We start from the raw sequence: 20160 nt of genomic DNA on the forward strand, positions 1-20160 counted from the left end.
AAAATAAAATAAAATAAAATAAAATAAAATAAAAGAAAAGAAAAGAAAAGAAAAGAAAATAAAATAATAAATAATCTCCTTGGATGGTTTTCAAAAACTGTATTACACATGTGTTTGGTGAGTCATCATAGTATCATTGTATGTGGCTGTGTGCAGAAACACATCCATTGCAGTCTAGTTTGAATACAAGAGAGTATTGTCAACGCTCACTAAATGAATGACAGGCTTAAAATATTTAATGTTTTGTTTTCTAGAATGTGGAAGGAGGAGACGTGTTCTGCATGTTTTCTGTCATGTTCAGAATAGCCTTGTTAAGAGCACTATTCCCCCATTAATCACTTGGCCAGAGCTGCTTTCCCCCTCTGCACCACCTCACACAATTCCAGAAGTAGCATCAGCTCTAGACCTCAAGAAGTCTGGTTCTACCAGCAGCCTTCTGTCTGCATCGATGCATCCCGGTGTGCCATACTGAGATGCAGCATCAGCAGAACCATCTTGGACAATGTGATGTACACTGTGTCGTGCATGCTAGTCCTGAACACTGGTTACTGTGAGTATGTGAGGTTTCAGTCATTCAGAGGGCTGACTGTCAGTACCGTGTGTATCTTTTCAGAGGGACAGATAAACTTGAGCATGACTCAGGAACATTTACATGATGGATCCACTGACCATCCAGTACACAGAACATAAACAGCTGCAGAAAGGTGGCCTACTGGCCTCAGCTATTTCACTGTGATATCCAGGTAAGGGTAAGCAACATGCTTTATCCAAACTTTCTAAAGAACAAGCCACTGGAAATATCAGTCTTCCAAAGTTCATGGCTTGGTTTTCCAAGAGATTTCAGGACCATTTCTACAGGCTGTGTCACAGTGTTTCAAGCAGCTGATCAAAAAGGGCCATTGCAACCTGTTGGACTGTACCACTTATTTATGGAGAAACAACAGTTTAAACTCTACAGTGTACAGAACAGTCATCAGACTACTTAAGTGTCTGAAAACAAGTTTCTCCTCTTGAAGTTTTATAGCATTGCCTTATTTTATCCCTACTGAGGAGCACTGTATCTTCCTCTGAAGCTCTGTTGCAAAGGGGGAAAAAAAAGGAGCATATGTAGAGAGAAGAAAAAAAAATGCTCAGTTTTCTTCATTTCTATCTATTTATCCACCTTCTGTTACACTTACACTTCCCCTCCTCCTGTTCCCCACCCCCAGTCTGTTTCGAAAGTTTTTGCTGTTCTCTAAAGGTTCAAAACTAGAAGGTAAAAAAAAATAAAATTAAACCCTTTGGAGAGCTTTGGCACAAAAAGAAATGTGAATCACAGCACAAGGTGGGGGCGTTTTTCTTGTTTTGTTTGCATTAATGTGTGTCCTTTTCCACTACTGCACCTTTACAACAACAAAACTATGTAAGGTCCTTAAGGAATATCAGGGTCGGAGATGATCTGCACAGCTCATACATCTCCTTTCACACAGTTATTGTCACCTAGAAGGCATGTGTATAATATTCTAGGCCCTATCTGAAGAGCAACGATTTATTTCAGTAACTTTATTTTTCAGATCTTACTCTGAAAATATATGAAAGCAAAGTAGCACTGGATCCCTAGCTCAGGAAAGGTCCTAGCTGCTAACCAAATACAGAGAGTTAAAAGCCACAGGCAGACAAAGAAGAAGCTGTGAAGTTGGAGGAAGTAGCTGCTGGAAGGTGAACCAGTTTCAAAATGAATGGTGACCCAGTCACCTCAAAGGAGATCAGTTCACACACAGCACTGAAGAGATGTTTTATGAAAACAGCTTCAGTAAGGTGGGGAAGAGCAGAGTGCACTGGCTAATTAGTAAGTACAAAGGAAGGAGAATGGAAAATGATGTTCAGACATTGCAATGTACACTTTGTTATACTGCTTAGAAAACTGGGAGGCACTTAGTTCTCCTCCATTAAAGAAGGATGCTACAGATTCACAGTCCTTTCTGAATCAGGTCTGCTATTCACCATAACCCTGACAGAACTTGGGAGAGACTGCAAGGCAACCAAAGGTACACAGGTCGTTCTTCTATTTATTTCCGTGGAAACTAGAACAACTAGAAAGAGCATAACAGTGTTTGACAGGGCGCATTCTCAGCTATAGAACACTATTTTGCAATACAGTTGCCATCATTAGCTGTGCTTTTTCACCAGTGATGAACAGGAGCCTGCATGCTGTGCACATAAACACCTCACAAGCAGAGGTGGCCCACAGTTGATGTCACCACTGCTGAAATGCATCACCTCACTGTACTCAAACCCACTGTGTGGTCTGCATCAAGCATTGATCAGTGTCACAGGTGTCATTTTTTTCTGCATGGAGGAGTCCAGTGACACGCCTTTGCTTCACCCATACTTCCATGTGAGACTTCATTCTATCATACTGCCCCTCTGCTGCCACGTGTCCTGTGACAACAAAATGGAATGGGATGCTGTCAGGAAAGTTCAATCTCTACTCTCATACCACCAATATCCACTTCTGACATTGTGGACCGATATGATAAAAATAGGAGGCATTACTTTTGGAGCATCAGTTAATGAGCGGGACAGTTGGAGGAACATGAAGCCTTCTGGGAGCATATGGAATGCTTGCTTTTCCCAAGCTCCACAGCCCTGAGGAGGGTGGTACTTTAGCAAGCCCTAGAAACTTTATGCTGCTCCAGCTCCAAGCAAACATTTCTTGTTGTGGTACTAGAGACATGCTGGAGCAACACCTGGCACTCCACAGAGGCCACTCTAAACAGCTGAGCAGCATATGCAAAGAGAATAAGGCTCTGTCTCCATGCCAGTCAAGGTTTCAAGATTTTATCATTTGACAGCCCATATACCAATCAGCAATGATTGGTATGGATGAAGATATGAAGGGTACAAACCACTAGGCTAATCCACAAGTATCAAGCTAAGCCCATGTAACTCTCAAAAATACCTTGAATGAAATTGGGTTGAAAGACTCTTAGGATGCAGCTTTTGTAAGCAAGCAATCTGTCACAATTCATCTCTGTTTTCCTGACAGTCAGGCACTTGGAAACAATCCACAAATGAGCAACATCACCAAAGCTGAGTCATCCATGGTATAAGTTCCAGACTTCGTTCTTTATCAGTGTCTTATAGTTATACGTCTCCCATGCCAGACTAAGAAAAATGATGGTGGCTGTTCCACACAGCTTTGAACTGAAACTCAAGAGTAACTGTGGAGGAGCAAACAAAGAGAAATACCAGACTGTGACTGTTTTATGAAGAGCAGCCTCTATCTAGTAATTGAAAAAGGGCATGAAAGCTCTCCAGTCCCTTCTTCCAATGTCTGCAGAGCCCACAAAGCCTGTGCCACATCTGAGAGGGGACAGAAGGAGGACAAGCAATGCTGAAGCACGGGCTAGCAGACAGCAGAACACTCTGATGTATTGCTTTTCATTTCTGCCTCAGATGCACACATAAATACACAAGCATTTGCTCAGTTTGTCAGGCTTGCTGTAACTAAGCTACCCTCCCCCCCCCCGAGTACAGATTCTTGTTCAGATCACATTGAGCCCAAGGAAAACAAGGCCAGACACACCAAGTCTATGAGAGTTTACACCAGCAGACAACCCACTCAGAGAGGGAGACCAACCTGGCTGCTATGTCATCCTACAAAAAGCACAATGTCTCTGAGATGCTGACATCTTTCCATAAGGAATATACAATGAATCAGTGCTATCTTCTACTCCAGGGCATAAAAACTTCTTTCCCTACAGTGCTGCTGCAAACAGCAATACTCAGCCTCTGCTTTCTTTGTTTTCCTCACCAAACTGAGGCTTTGTTTACATACAGTCCTCCTGGAAGTGGACCAGGATTTGAGATCTTGGGATGAAAAATCTGTTAGCACACTTAGAAACATATTTCCTCCTGGAGGAAAGCAGAAGTGTGCAGCAGAGAGATGAGGAAGAGGGGTGCTTTTTACAATCAATGAAAAGTAGTGAAGCATTTACATAGGACAAGAAGTCTGAAGAAATCATATCCTTTGGTGTCTCACAGGAGCAGGGATCTGCTGTGCATGCAAGGCACCAAGTCCTGAATTTGCTAAGTGCTCTCACGGGTGAGACAAAAAATGTCATGAGAACTTCCCATGCTATGAAGTCCTTCTAAGATGAGGGAGAACGTATTTCTCATGAATCACGATCAGCACGATCACAAGAGGAGGTCCTGTACAGAGATAGAAAACCATGCATCGCCACTTGCTGTGTTCCTAGAACCACAAGTCAACAGTATGTTTGTTCTAAGCAGACAACAAAGGACCTAGAATAATTTGGAAAGTCTGATGATAAGTAGAAAATTGTTAAAGATTCCTGGAGCAGAGTCTAGCTCTGCAGAAGTATTAGAAAGAATTGCCATCTCCCTCCCCCCACCCCAAAAAAATAATAAAAAGAATCCAACAATAAAATAACAATATATTATTGATTTATATAAAGAGGGGGAAACTGATTCCAGTGTTGCAAAATCACCTACTGAAAATTTCTCGTTTTGGAGGCAAATATAAAAAACACAAGTAAATAGTAAGAAGAAGCTGCAAAAAAACCCAGCAATCATTTTTTCCTTGAACACACATTAGCATTAAAGAGACCTTTAACTCTAGTCTGCACACTAGAGGTTAAATTGTATCCATCTTAGAACAATGCTAAACAGACAGCAAAAGACATTCAGTTTGCAAGTCTTTACTCTTTTATTCTATGGTAGAAGTTGTCGTTGTCAACCTTTATGTATAATCTGGAGCCCTAATAAGCAGGAATTAAAAGGAATTAAAAGCATTACCAGAAGAGACATAAAATACCAACCTCTTTCACCCAGCTGTGTTCATATGACCAAAATACTTTGTAATAACAATCAAGCTAGTGGCGCATATATCCCCACACAAGGCACTGAAGGTGCAAAAAGTGTAACTTGGGCTCATACAGCTAAACAACAGCTATGTTATAGCGACATTATACATTTCCCCAAAGCATTATGGGATAACATGAAGTCACTCTTCTGCAAGAGAAGGATAAATAGCACTTTCATTAAAATATCTTTTCCTGTTTCGGGCAGGTCAAACCAGTTAACAGTGTTAATGATCCAGGTTCAGGAAAAGGAGGCAGTTTGAGAACACCCCACAGAAGAGATGTCCTGCTCACAGTCTTCCATTTTTTATTCTTACTTTTTAGTTTAAGTCTCTTTTTTGCTTTTTCAGGGAGAGCCCTGCCGCTCGGCTACCCCTGCATCTCAGTGCAGCCTAATCATATGCGTAGCCAAAGTCAGTAGTGAGAGCAGGGGGGAGAGGGAGAGCTGGTGAGAGCCACTGGTGTCTGTGCGAGCAGGACTGAACCGTCCATGGCCCCGGGGCTGGGGCTCCACTGTGATGTAGCCATTGATGATTCGGATACGGGGAGGAGGGTCGGTGGCACTGCAAGGCAAGTGGAGAAGAACATCAGTCCAGATTTAGCCCAGAACTGGCTGAAGCCCACACAGCAGGACATTGCTGGCCTCTGTGCCTCAGTACTCATCTTCTGGGCACCCAAGATGCTGAGCATGGTCTCTCATTCTGGCTCCATGCTCACCAAAGTATCGTGCCTCATAATGGCAGAGACCTGTCTCTCCCTTTCTTCAAGGGCATGGGCCGCTTTCACATAAGCTGATGTGTACAGAAGCCTTAGCCCCACTAACCATGAATCAGTCTAAAGAGGGAACGTGGACTAAGCTGAGGAGGGTGAGGACTGCCCTGAAATGCTAGTAGTGCTCAGACTTACCCAGGCAGCCTGATCTCTGCTCCTGCACAGGGCAGGCAGGTGGGCAAAGTGACAGCTTTCCTGACACCCTCCGGATTGCCTTACAGCTAGGCAGAAAATAAGAACAAAATCACCTGTGCTTCAGAGGAGCATCCCTGCAGCAGAATTGCTCAGCTCAGCTCTGCAGGAATAAGGCACCTGCTTTCAGCTGAATCCATTTTCTCCTACCATACTTCCCTATGTGTACCTTAGTCTGGACAATACTCACCCCTATGCTGCTTGTCCCCTTCCACAGGTCAGAAATTACAAAGGGTTTAAATGGCATCCCCGAGGAAGAGAAAGAGACCCTGCCAGAAACATTTCCTAAAAACAGAAACATCGCAGGGGAAAGATCTCAGTGTCTCAAAGTATCGCTGGTGGTACTGAGGACCCTGGGCTAGTGATGAACATGAGCTGGCTGAGAGCCTATAGAGTACTGTGCTCCCATTATAGCAGCATATGGTGCAGGTGTGGACTTTCACCCTGCAGGCTGCTGACATGAACTGCTCAGAGCTGAGTAAGCTCCTGCAGTGTTGCAGCACAGGCTGAGGCTCAGAAGAGACACAGGAGTGTCTACACAAACTGTTCTTCTCTTTGGACGATGGATTAAAGCCATGGGTGATGACACAGCTGCAAGGCTGATGTGCTGTGTGAAAGTGTAAGACAAACTCTGATGAAGTCAAAAGCAAATCTATCTGCTGAACACAACTGCAGGGCCTTATTTCCTGCATCTAGTTTCTAACTGCTGTGCTCTGTTCTTGCCTTATTTTGGCTAACTGCATAAAGCAGGGATGCTCTGGGAAATCAAAGGCAACTACCATCCTTTTTAAAAAACCTTGCCCTTCTGTGTGCAAAGATCCCCATAGGAAGTCTGAGCAGAGAAGCCAGCAGGTGGCACAGCAAAGAAATACAGCTGCTATCTGATACATACATACAGGAGCATGAACAAAAGCAACTCAGCCAAATCCACCGCACAATTGCATTAGATCACTGAAGCTGCATCTTTCACATTTCCAGGCGTGAAGTTATGAATGGCACAGGCTCATGCATCAGGAACGTGGGAGCATTGCCGTGACAAGGCACCCAGGGATTTTGTGCAAGCAGCAGCCGGGTGTCCTCAATGCCACCAGGTGGGGCTGTCCGCTCGGCACATGGTCGCACGGGCAGCCAGATGCAGCAAGAGCCAAGCGCCTGAGCAGGCTTTCAGCTCAAAGGATGACTGAATTGGTAGAGGATAGAAAAGACTGCAAACAAAAAGGAAAGCAGGCGTTCTCTGCTCCCTCATTTATGTCATAGTTTCCTAAGCTGTCATAATTATCTCTGCTTCTACTTCACTAATATCTTGTGGTACTTGCAGTCCAGTATGCTCCCCTAAAACATCTCAAATTCAGTCACAATAACACATTCTCCAATATTCTGTCTCCTGGAAGACACTGATGGCTACTTCAGGGCACCCACATCCTGAACTTCACAAGAATGGCTGCATATGAAAAACAGAAGATGCTGGCGTGCAGTTAGGGTGGGAGCTTAAGCTGCTAAGTACTCTAAACCATTAGTTGGTGTTTCAGCTAAACAGATTGTCAAGAGAAGCGAATCATTGGTATCAACTACGCTAATAGAAATAAATGCAGTCTGTGGGCTCTCTCCCATCCCTGGAGACACTCAAGGTCAGGCTGGATGGGGCTCTGAGCACCTGATGTAGTGTAGGTGTCCTTGTACATTGCAGGGGAGTTGGACCAGAGGGCCTTTAAGAGTTCCTTCCAACTCAAACGATTCCGTGACTCTATGGAATTAAATGTACAGTAAAACACAATATCAGACATGATCAATATAACTATCTGTTGAATTGGCATATCTTGGAGTGTGTCTATGTCTGCCAGTGGTCATGCAAATCCTCTGTGCAATTGTCTCACTTTCCCCCCAAACTACGTGCACTTAGTTTGGAAGGAGGAGTAAAAATTGCTCTAAGAAAGACAGAAAAGATTTTGATTTTAAAAAGTTTGACAAAAGCTGATGCTTGGAACAGAAAAAAAAACAACCAAAAAAACCAGAAGCTGTTGCACCTGTTTGCAGCCTGTGTAAGCAATGTACTATCAAAGCAGTAGTACGGCTGGGACAAAGAGGCATGATAAAGCACAGCATAGGGGTTATACTCAGGACATTAGGGACCAGGAAGAAATATGTTTTTGAGAGAGAAAAATGAATATAGAAACTTCAGTTTAAGAACTGCAGCTCTTCTCTCTATCATTTTGATATTTTTGTTTATTTATAGCACCACAAAAATAACATGTTTTCAACCTGAACATGGCAGAGATATAAGAAGAGCTAGCATCAGGTCTGTGTGTTATTTGACATAAGGTAAACATTAATGTTCACATTCATTTGCAGAGCTAAGTATAACTTGTAAGGGAAAAGTAGGTTTATTTGCAGGCTTCAGTAATTCCTGTAGGTGAGAAAGCTCTTCTGGGTGAAAACTGCCAGGAAGATGTAAACATTCTCCCCACATCATGCTCCATTCTTCATCTAAACTCGTCATGCTTTGGGTTGAAATCCCCATTTCCAGATCTCCTGTCATGCCTCAGGGCTTGCATGTTCTTTAGCACTGGAGGAACACAGAGACTGGAAATACTGTATAAATATTGCCCACATGCAAGGAGCACATATGCTAGACATGAGAGTTTCCACATATGCAGCTGCTCTTGGGTAAAGATCCAAGAATTTAGGACCAGTGGACCCAGTCATCTGTGATTAAGAGAAGTACCACGTGCTCACGAACCCTTGAGCTCAAAGGCTTCCACAGGTTATGCCTAATTTTCCACAAACCTAACCCTGCAGGAAGAAGCAATTTCATCACTAAAAGCAGAAGCAGCCTTGAGTAAATGTCTCAGCAGGAATCATGGTGAGGTGGGTCAGATTCTACACCCTCAGAATATATCTAGCTTCTGCAGAAGCGTGGCCTACTGAATTACATCAGTCCAAGCTAAAATCCAATCTGTATGACAAGCCCGCCTCCCTTCCCAGCCATTATCTACCTTTCTTCAAAGCGAACCCATAGGTCATTAAACTGTCGCAGTCTTTGCTTCTTCTGCTGCTTCTTCTTCTTTTTGTACTTCCTCTCTACCTTCTCCAGCACATCGATGCCATCAGGGAGCAGCAGGTGAGGCAAGAGCTCTTCCTCCTCCTCATTCAGAGTATGCAGCGGCACTGGGAGCTCCTGGGACACTACATAGGGGTGATGTGCTGGTGAGGACGATGCAAAGGCTAACAAAGTTTTGGGAAGTTTTCCGCTGGAAGAAGGAGGGAACATGGATAATGTTTGAAAAGGCTTTGAGGCAGATTCTTGGTACAGATATCATCAAGGCACACACATACCAAATGTTTCTCCCAGATATAAAAGTACAGCCATTTTTCTGCCTTGTATTTCCTCTTCCTGAAGTAAATATTCTGATCAAAATACTTGTCTTTAATGAAAAATCAACTTTGGAAAAGATGTAATCTGGGTCAGAGAAAAAGATGCGGCCCAGGGTAAAAGAACAGTTGGGAATAACTTTGCATATCTACAAAGAAACAAAAGATGGATCACTCTGAAAGTCAGATGAGGTCAAACCATGCTCTTCTAATGTGAATTCCAGTAGAACACACTCCAGTTGGTTCCTTCCAGCAGTTCCTGTCCTGATGGTGATAAAGGGCAGGGACAGGACAACTAAGGTACACCAAGAGACGGCCCTCAATCAACAACTTTCATTGGTAGAGAAGGCAAGCCACAAGTAAGGCCACAGACTATGGTCTTGCTTGCAGAAATGCATCTTGAAAATGATTCTCTTAGAAGGAAATGGCTCAGTATATCATTAAGCAGTCTTTTGGACCACTTAATCTGCAAGCAACTGCAAGGAGGGTAGGCTAGTGATGGCAGCATCAAGGCCACTGTCATAGAATTTTCTCTTTCATTAAGCCAGGTGGTACAAAGTAGTGAATACAAAGTATTTATAAAACATCGGTTGGGGGCATTTCTGAGACCTATGAGACCACAACTAAACTCAATACTGTTGTACTTACTTCTAGAATAAACATGTATTGTCTCCATGATGATCTGCAAAAGGAGATAATGTTCTACTGCCATTCAGATAAGCTTATCAATGAACGTGAACTGGTGTATTCTAAGGATTAAGACAAGTATGGAGGTCCATGTGTGGGGGGATGGTAAGAGGCTGAGTAATTACAGTGCTACCCCAATGCAGACATAAGCTTTGCATGCATTTATAGCTAACATCGAGGAAGCAGGAGTCAGGTCTTTAGCTTTCTAGTTGCATAGGTTCCAGATGAATGTCTGGTTTAGGTGGGCAGCATTATCTGTTCAAACATGCTGTAGTCAGACTATAAGGGTTACACCAGCTCTCTCACATGCCAAATCTGATAAGTTTTTGGCATGGTCCCTGCTAACTTCAAGGCCTTTGACATAGATCCCATAATATCCTTCTCTCCAAATCAGAAAGATATGGATTTGACGGGGGCACTGTTTGATGGATGAGGACTTGGTTACAAGATCATACCCAGAGAGTGATGGTCAGTGGCTCAGTGTCTGGATGGAGATCAGTGACAAGTGCTGTCCCTCAGGGGTCAGTACTGGGACCAACATTCTTCAGCATCTTCATCAATTACATCAACAGTGGCATCAAGTGCACCCTCAGCATGTCTGCAGATGACACCAAGCTGTGGGATGCAGTCGTCAGACATGAAGGACTAGATGCAATCCAGAGAGACCCAGACAGGCTTGAGTGGTGAAACCAGCAGAACCTCATGATTCACTCAAATCCTTGTGCAGCTTCTGTACCGAGGGGCATGGCAACCCCACTACTGGTACATGCTGTAGGATACAAGGATGGAGCACAAGAGCACAGCCCTGCTGAAGAGGACCTGAGGGTACTGGTGGAAACACTGAAAGGACAAGGGGAGACTGTTTCAAACTGAAAGAGGGGAGATTTAAGTTGGATATAAGAAATAAGTTTTTTACAATAATGGTGGTGAGGCACTGGCACAGATTCACCAGGGAGGCCAGAGAAATTCAAGGTCAGGCTAGATGGGGCTCTGAGCATCTGATCCAGCTGCAAATGTCCTTTTTACACTGCAGGGGAATTGGACTAGGTGGCCTTAAAAGATTCCTTCCAGCTCAAGTGATTCTATGATTCTATGAGCCCAAAAGATAACTCAGTCAAGACCCCAGAAATGGTTGTCAGGGCTATTCTAACTAGTTTAGTGCTAAGGGGATGTTTCAAAGAAACAAACAGCTCCACTCTGAGCTCTGTTTCATAATACTTCAAGCAAGCAGTACCACCCCACCCATATTACAAGATATGCAGCCTGTATGCAGTCTCCTGTCCAACCTTGGCTTTCCTCACCCACAGTTCTCTTCCTTGTTTGGAACAGAGATTCCATCTCTTTTCATGTTCACAAGTTTCTGCACAAGCTAACATACTCAATTCATTCTGTGAACACACAGAGCACAACACAAATATTTAACTGATCTATAGACTATAAAGATAAGAGATGCACAAGTATTTTTGTTATTTTAACAGGACCAAGTTGGAGACTGGATTGGACTAGAACTCAGGAAGGTAACAAAAGAGTACAGACCACTGTGCACAAACATGACTTCAGTCAGTGAAGCCTTCACATTATTATGGAGTGTTTCTTTTCTGTCCTGCAAAGCCATGGAGAGAAAGAGGTCCGATATACATGTTTTGGCATGGCTGATGTTTTCAAGCTAGCTCATCACTGTGAACACAACTCCTTGAGAGATGGTAAAGAAGATCCATCATGAAAGAGGTTAAGTGAGATTGTGGACTGCAAAATCAGGGAGGAAGTAGATGGAAAATGAAGAGAGTATGATCTTATTCCCTGTGAGGAAAATCACATGTGGTGAGCTTTATGAGACAAAAACTGGTGCAGAAAGATTTGTGGTCTATTCATTCCTCTCAGAATCCTTGTGATTTCCATAGTATAACTTCATCATTTCTAAGGTGTCACAATACTTCAGCTTTCCTCCACAACATCCTCATATCCCCAAACCTTCATCTTCCCTTTACTGACTGGCACATATCCTGCTGTCTCTAGGGACATGATTTATCCCTTTAAAGGTCCTCTAATTATGGTTCCTTTTACTTTGATTTTTCTTCACTGTGCCTGTCTTTTTGTCGACAAAAATCTCTGAGTAGGCACCACTATCCCCCCTCCGTAGATAAGACTACCTTATTGCCTACATCCTCCTCTACTGAATATGTGGCCAGGAGATGCTGGAATATTGCTATACCCACAGCCAGGACAATCTCCAAGCTGCATGGCCAGCTGTTTATGTAGACTCCTGTGGCCTCAGAGCACCGTGAAGGACAGATACTCATGTATACAATTTTTTCTGCAAAACTGCCTACAGGTGATTCTTCCAGAGACCCTTTGAGCTACTGCTGGTACGGGCATACAGATGCAGAAGTGCTCTCATCATTCCCTATAGATTTTTACATACTCTTGCCTCAGGTCTTTCCCCTAAGTCAAATGTTCTTCTCCTACACATCTCACTTTTATTTCTTGAAACAGTTTACTACCATGTCATTCAGAAATGTTAGCACACTTTTTTTCAAAGAAAATACCGAAGTGTCATTTTCTTCAAGCTGCTCACTTGGTCAGCTTTGAAGTCAAGGCTACAGCAAAGACCTTCTGTTCAGTACTCCCCAGTAAAGTGTCTGAGATGCAATTATTGACAAACTGAGTACTTATGAAGGCACAGAAGGGGCTGCTGGACAGTGAACTCTGACAATATGGTCAGAAAAACCAGGTGCTTAGTTTCCCTAAGAAACACTGATACTCACCTCCCTGATGCGTGAAGATCTAGCCTTCCTTCCCAGAGCCATCTGCCCCTTACACTACCTCTTTACAGAGCAGCAGATTCATAAAATCATGTAATCATGGAATGGTTTGGGTTGGAAGGGACATTAAAGCCCACTCAGTTCCAACCCACTGCTGTGGGCAGGGATGTCACTCACCAGCTCAGACTGCCCAGTGCCCCATCCAACCTCACCTTAAGCACCTCCAGGAGTGAGACACCCACAGTTCCTCCGGACAGCTGTCCCAGGGCCTCACCATCCTCTGAGTAAAGGATTTCCTACAAACATCTAATCTAAATCTCACCTGTTTTAGTTTAAAACTGTTCGCCTTGTCCTATCAACTGTGTGGCAATGGAAAAGGCCAGCCTCCATCTTGTTTATAAGCTCTCTTAAACACTGGAAGGCAATGAGTTCTCCCCAGAACTTTCTCTTCTCCAGGCTGAACAAGCCCAGCTCCCTTGGCCCCATTTTCTTTGGAGAGGTGCTCCAGCCCTCTGAGTATCTTTGTGGCCTCCTCTGGGCCCTCTCCAACGGCTCCACATCCTTCTGGTGCTGGAGGCACCAAACTTGGATGCAGTAATTGGGGGGGGGGGGGGCTCAAGAGGGCAAAGTAGAGGGAGATCTTCACTAGGAGAGTGGTTAGGCCCTGGAACAGGCTGCCCAGGGAGGTTGTGGATGCCCCGTCCTTGGAGGTGTTCAAGACCAGGTTGGACGGGGCCCTGGGCATCTAGTAAAGGTGTATGTTTGGTGGCCCTGCCAGGCAGGGGGGTTGGAACTACATGATCCTTGAGGTCCCTTCCAACCTGGGTCATTCTGTGATTCTGTGAGATGATCCCCTCCCTCCCCCTGCTGACTTCTCTGTTGATGCTGCCTAGGATATTGTTGGCCTTCTGTGCTGCAAGCACACACTGCTAGCTCATATCCAGCGTTTTCTCCAGAGATACTGTACAGGAGGGAAATAGATACTACAGTGACTCTCAGTCACTAACACACTGCCTTTTTTTGGTGGTACTGGTTTGAATACAGGTGCTTGGCTGGATCAGCTTAATGAGCTTGTCCCTTCTTGGGTCTTGACTGTTACTCACATCCCCTCCTTTTGCCAGTCCCAGAGCCCCGTATCTGTTGCATAAGTACACTTCGGGGGCAAAACAGAGACTCCTCCTGCTCCTAGCAAAGATAAGAAGATTTTGTTTATTCTCAAGTATATATTGAGCTCTCCTTAACGTTTTAAGAAGCTGCTATAGCCATTTTTAAGAATAACTATACTAAGAATGTTCTTAAAAACAAAAAATATAACAAAAATGTCTTTTTTTTTTTTTTTTTTCCATAAACACTGATACACTGAGTTGCTGCATCGCTTCACTATTACAGGATCATTAAATCTTGTGTGGAAGCACAGAGGCCTTCTCTTTGTCATATTACCTACTTACTGGTGGCAGCAGGGCCAGGGGATGCTTGAATGTACTTAAGGGAATGTGTTTGGGCTAGGTAATGCTTCAGTACAAGCAGACAATGTCAGTAATCATAGAAAAAATCTGTCCAGGCAGAATTTAAATTTCCCAGTCTGAAAAAGGCAGCAGAAGTGCTGAATAGAGAAAGGTGAAACAATCACAGCAGGAGAAGAATATTTGTATTATTTTGCACTACATCTTACCGGAGCCTCTGGCAGAGCTCAAGACTCTGCATGTGGCCCTGGACAATCCAGAAAAAAGAAAAAAGTCCACTGTTAATCCTAAAAACCCCTTATCATAAATGTGAGGAAGGAAGAACAAAGATGCAAGCACTGAGGGAAGGAAAGCATGCCTGATGCAGAGGATGAAAGGGAAACAGTACCATAATTGAGATCAAACATTTTTTCCACTGTGGTCTTTAAGCAGTGACTCTAGGGAAGAATGGAGATATTCTGAAGGATGCAAGGGCACTTCTTTAGCAAGAGACTGGAGATGGGGGAGAAGAGCATTGCAGAGTCTAAGCTGGTGGCAGGTAGTTCAGAAAGCATAGGTAATCTTCTGCAGAGAATGGAGATTATTTGGCATTTTATAGTAACTGAGATCATGGAGATAGATAAAGGCACCCACTGATAGACTGGGGAGATGCTAAGGGGATAACCCAAAGGACATACCAGAACAGCAAGTATTCTTGGCTTATAAATACAGGAAAGAGCAGAGGATGTGAAAGCTATCACTTATGATGGTGACAGACTAGTAAAAGAATAAGAGGACCCTAGGTAGTCAGATTCAAGGCTGAGAGTAATATGGAAGAATAAAAATAGCAGAGTAAGAGAAATAAAGTGTTAGAAGGTAAGGCAGCTGAACACTTAGATGGAATGAAGGAACACAGAAGACTGTGTGGTATAAGACAGCATCCGGATCTGCTGAACCAAGAATGCATATTCTGTGGAAATTACTTTAAGAGCTAAAAACTTAGAATTAAAAAATAAAAAATGTTTATTTTATCAAAAAAAACCCATACAGGCCAAAGCCAACAAAATCCTGTTTCCTAACTTGTTTATGGAAAAATAAGTTGCTTGGGTGGACATAAGGAGCCCAACTCACTGTTTAGTATAGTTCCAGCTGCTACTGCCTCTTCATGATTGTTTACAAACCCACCCTCCCAACAAAAGCTCAGCTACAATAAAGGCATGCATTACTTGTTGATGGCTTGTCCAGCTGGAGTGTGCTCTACATCATACCCTTCTCTCCTCAAAACATCAATAACTGTGTTGTTGCCCATGAAGTGACCTGTAGTTAAGAGAAAAATGAAATCAGAACTTAGGGAGCAAAGGGGAAGAGAGAGAAGGGCAGCAAATACTTTCCTAATCACAGAAGGTGTGTCGCATTCAGAGCATGCAGCATTTTATTACTTCACACCCCAGATACACAGGACCTCTAACAAGGGATTGTTGAATCTTCCCAGGCTCATTTAAATTACCACATTCTGCATTTCTGAAATACAGGTGTGATTGAAAAGCTGTCCCTCATTGAGTAGACTAGTACATCCTCATGCTGCTGTGGATTTCTTGGTACAGTAAGGGATAAAGCTGTGAGAGATCTGTTTAGGAGCAGCAACCAGAGATTAGATGCTTATACCACTGTCAGTGGTACAAACTGTCCTCACATCTGGCCTCAAAATTTGCATCATTCTAGCATCTTCATACCATTAAGACCACTAAATGAGATGTCAGACAACATCATTAAGAATCATTAAAATTGATTAAGAACCATATAACCACAGAAAATGAAAACAGCTCTGAAAGCCATTGACACAGGTCAACTCCTTTGGTTCCTTCATTATAAGCCACTAGAGAAAAAAAAAAAAAAAAACAATTCAGCTGTGTTAACAAAAGTTAGGGAAGGACTTAGCTGGCCGTGCTCTGTGATTTATGGCTCCACTCCATTTTCAGCCAGATGTAGAGGCTGTTCAGCCAGTAATTTGGCACCATAATGAACAAATGATTGCACAAATGTGTAGGGATTCTGAAGGACTCTGAATGCTCTGCATGCTGACTGACATTCACAGTCACTCTAGCACCTCATCAGAGAAAGCTGCCGAGAAGCAACAGAGGCCTCGCACAGGCCCTTATAAATCTAGCTTTTTGAAAACATTTGTCAATTTAACAGCCTATATTAATTGAAATTAGGCTTGAGCAAATGTCTTAATAAAGAACTCTCTTGCTTTTATAGATCTAAACAGTACTAATAGTGGTACTTCCAAAAAAAACACCAAAAAACAAACCACTTTCTGCTAATATTCTTCATAAATACATACGAATTAAACAATCAGAGTGATTCCACCAGACAGGACATGCATAGAGGTAGGAAGCAAAGTGCAGTGGTGACACTTACCCCAGGGAATTTGTGATTTTTTAGAGCAAAACAGGTTGGATGAACAGAAGCACAAAATTCCAGTTTCTCATGACACAACAGCAAAAGGCATGTGAAGTATCAACTTAAAGCATGATATTTGGATGGCATCGCTTGAGCACAAGTTTTTATTAAAACAAAGCTTCTCCAAGAGCCCAAGTAATCCAACAGATCTAGCTCAAATGAAACTTTTTAATGTAGCAGTGCAACATGCACATAATTTGCACCATACTTTCTCACCCAATAACTACATTTTCCTGAAACTCCTCAGTCTGAACTTTTCAGAAAAAGCAAAGCTTGACTTTGATGTGGACAAACTTTAACACTGCTGGTGCCTGTTGTGTGCTAATCTTTCAGCCTTGTGTACTGTTACTATGTGGAAAGCAAGAATTTCATTGTACCAGTGAAGAGACCTGATGTGGGAAACGTTAGTGATTGCAATTAAGCTTTGTAAACACGTAAAAGTAGACACTGGAAGTTCAACATTAGGTTCATAAGACACCAATCTAGTTGTCATCTCTCACCTTTAACACAGAGGAGAGATACAAGCAACAGAAAAGGGGGAGATGATTCATTCACCATTCTCCAGACTCCCATGGCTTCAAGCTTCAGAGAAACTGGCACTTCCAAAGCACAATTAATCCCCTTGCGAGAGTGGAATGGGGTAACTTGCACACTGAAAAGTGCTTCTCTACTGGTGAGGACCGAAGCAATGCAAAAAGTAAGCTCAGACTAGGCACCAGTTTCAGTCAGGTAGCATTAAACAACCTGAGCCCCCTCTGCTGTGGTGAAAGGAAGTGCCAAGGCTCTGAATTCTTATTTTCCTAATGCAAGTCCTTCAGGAGAAGGGAGACAAGACACAAAGCAATCTGCATGACAGTCTCTAGCAATAAATAACTATCCTCAAGCCAGTTTAAGCACCTGGGGTCCCACACATTTCAAAAAAAAGCAACAAAACATCTGCTCACATCACACCATCAAATTCACTACCTCCCCGCAATCTTCAGGTCCTGTTGCCCTGCGTAGGAATTTAGACTGGTAACAAGAGATGGCTACAGCATATGGATGAATCCAATTTCCATCCATGAACATGCTCAGGTGATCTCCTGAAGCAGTCTTCATCTTTTAAATCTGACGCAGTTCGAAAAATTCTTTTACATCACACTTATGTGCGAGCTTTCACATGGAGCCTTTGCAGTGCAGTAAGTTATGTCTACACAATAAAGAAAAAGGGTACACTAAAATTGTGTAACAGACCAAATGAATAAATCATGTAAAACACACATGCATATAAGTACACATAGGTATGTGATACGAAATAGTTCAGAAGACATGACCGATCAGGAACAGCTCAGGTTGGGCACATTAAAGGATTGTGAGAAGTCAGTGTTTTTCCATCAAAAAGATGGGTTATGCATGCTCCATTAGACTGATCTGGCCTGGGGACAAGAGGACTTACAGGCTCAACCTGCGTTTGGTGTAAAATCAAAACATGACAGAAGGTTGAAGGTTTCAGGTACAGGACCCCTCTGATCTCAGGTAGCACTTTCACCCCTCTTCTGGGCTCTGACGTAACAAGAGCCTGGTGGTATGTGAGAGATCTGATCACCAAAAGCAACTGGAAGAAAGATGAGAGAAACTGACCCTCCCATCAAGCAGCTAGAATGTAAGGGAGAATTAGCCCAAAGCCATATGACAAAGAGTAGGCCTCTTTCACCTGTTTTCTGTTTTAGCCTAACACACTTGAATGCCTCTCTAAAGAAAAGCCCCAGGCCCTGTCCCAACAGAAGGCCTACTCTTTTCTTTCTGTATACAGCCCTGCATTATCCTCACACCACTAGGTGAAGAGATGCCTCTGAGAGGTCAATTTAGTCAGGCAGGGGGGTGGGGAGCCACGAATCTCTATTCTTCTGTTTTCAGGCTCAAAGCAAAACGAAGAAGCTGTTGTGTGCATCAGCTCAGCCATGCACTCTACTACAGAGTGAGACCCCTGCCTTTAATCTGCACTGAAAGGAGATGGCCTGCAGGGATCACAACAAGCAATATGCCAAAACAGCCATGCTGTAAGACCGACGTGTGCTAGCAGAGTGGTCCACATACTTAAACATGTACTGAACACTCTTGAACTCTCTCCAAGGCAATACGTGATCTTGCAAAACACAAGCAATTGCTTTTGTCAAAGATTACTATGAAATGTATGTCTCTTACTTGCAGCTTTTACTACCAGTGCACACAGGGATATTTTCATCTAGGTAACTCTGCTAGGTTTACTGGTTTCAGCAGAGGCTTCTGAACTCAGATTTTAGCAATTGCGAGTCTTTGGTGTTTTCAAATCTAGCCAAACGAGCAGGGAAAGCCTGCACAAGAGAAGTTCAGTTTCTGTTCCAGACCTTTTACTTTTCATATACTTTAAAACTGAAGAAATCTGTTCTCTGAATTTCAAACAAATGCTTTGGTTTGAGATGATATACCAATTTCCTATTCCTCCTTTTAAAGTCATGCAAAAGGGAAGGCTCTAAGAACACAGAATTCTCTATGATGTGTTTTCCTTAGTAGAAAATTAGTAATTCCAAACTGCACCACATTCAGGCCAGGAACTCAAGATACACCAGTACCCCAAGACAATAATTCATCAGGCATGCATATAAAGAAACTAAAACGCTTGTTAGGAAACCTGATCTGAACTGCTGCTCTTCAAGAAGTGATGGGAACAGCTACAGCACAAGATCATAACAATGCAACCACAAAATGGGACAAATTCTAGCCATTGTAGCATGCTAAAGCAGAATCTGATAAAGATAGGCTGGGATTTCTCAGATGGTGCCAGAGACTACATGGATCACTGAAACAAATATGTTCAATACCATTTTAGACGTACAGCTCTTACAATTATTTCAGAGCAACTTAAAATATTTTAGAATAAGCTTCCTAGAAACGCCTGTGGGAAGGATCATCTGCTATCTGCTTTCCAGACTGCTTCCAAGAGTGGCATAAGTTTGATTAACATGCCTCGGAACAAGACACCTGTAGGTGGTTAGATTAAAGTTACCGGCCTGAGGAAAAATCATGATATGAGGCTGCTGACTATGCTATACATGAATTAAAAAAAAAAAAGAAAAAAAAAGAGAAACTTCAGTAAAAATTATCACTTGACTGTGAGTCACAAAGGACAGCAGCTTGCTCATCCCTCCCTATGAGCCTCTCATTGCTGTATTCTTCGCCTACTCTTTCAGAAGTGGACATATTACAAAGCTAAAATGAGTTCCCTCTGAACATAGCTCTTAGTGCACAACTGAGTAGGCAGGAAGTACTCCCTTGGTCAAACAGGCAGGGTCCTGATAACAGAATGGTGTTCCCAGGCAAGAACCATTACAGGCAGATTTTCTTTATCCCACTCAATGGTCTGTTGTTTTCTGACAAGATCTGAATCAGGTGAAACAAAATAAAAATCTGCAGAAATGAAAGAATGCTTCCCACATTTTTATTAATATTAACCTTCTAGCACATGGCCGAAGGATAGCTCATGCTCTTTCCATGAGAAGCAAAGTCCATTTTTCAAACGTATCACCAAATGACCTGGCTTAGCTCCCGCTGGACTTAGTGGGCAAAGGAAAACACCAATCAAGCAGAGGT

At 43.0% G+C, this 20160-nt stretch overlaps 1 protein-coding gene across 4 annotated transcripts in view; it reads right to left on the reverse strand.

Moving 5' to 3' along the window:
- Positions 1–4687: 4687 nt before the first annotated feature.
- The window catches only part of LOC107306428 (metalloprotease TIKI1-like), a 79445-nt gene continuing 63972 nt past the window's right edge, over positions 4688–20160 (reverse strand). For 3 of the 4 annotated variants that reach the window (XM_015849590.2, XM_015849588.2, XM_015849589.2), the window contains 3 exons: positions 15315–15405; positions 8822–9076; positions 4688–5428 (listed from right to left, as the gene is read on the reverse strand). In XM_015849590.2, the coding sequence (XP_015705076.1) occupies positions 5248–5428; positions 8822–9076; positions 15315–15405 (527 nt within the window). In that variant the 3' untranslated portion in view covers positions 4688–5247. Of the gene's footprint in view, positions 5429–7500; positions 8392–8821; positions 9077–15314; positions 15406–20160 lie in introns of those variants that run through there. The other variant, XM_015849591.2, reaches the window with a different exon arrangement.

This window comes from Coturnix japonica, chromosome Z (assembly GCF_001577835.2).
Source record: "Coturnix japonica isolate 7356 chromosome Z, Coturnix japonica 2.1, whole genome shotgun sequence".
Lineage (NCBI taxonomy): Eukaryota > Metazoa > Chordata > Aves > Galliformes > Phasianidae > Coturnix > Coturnix japonica.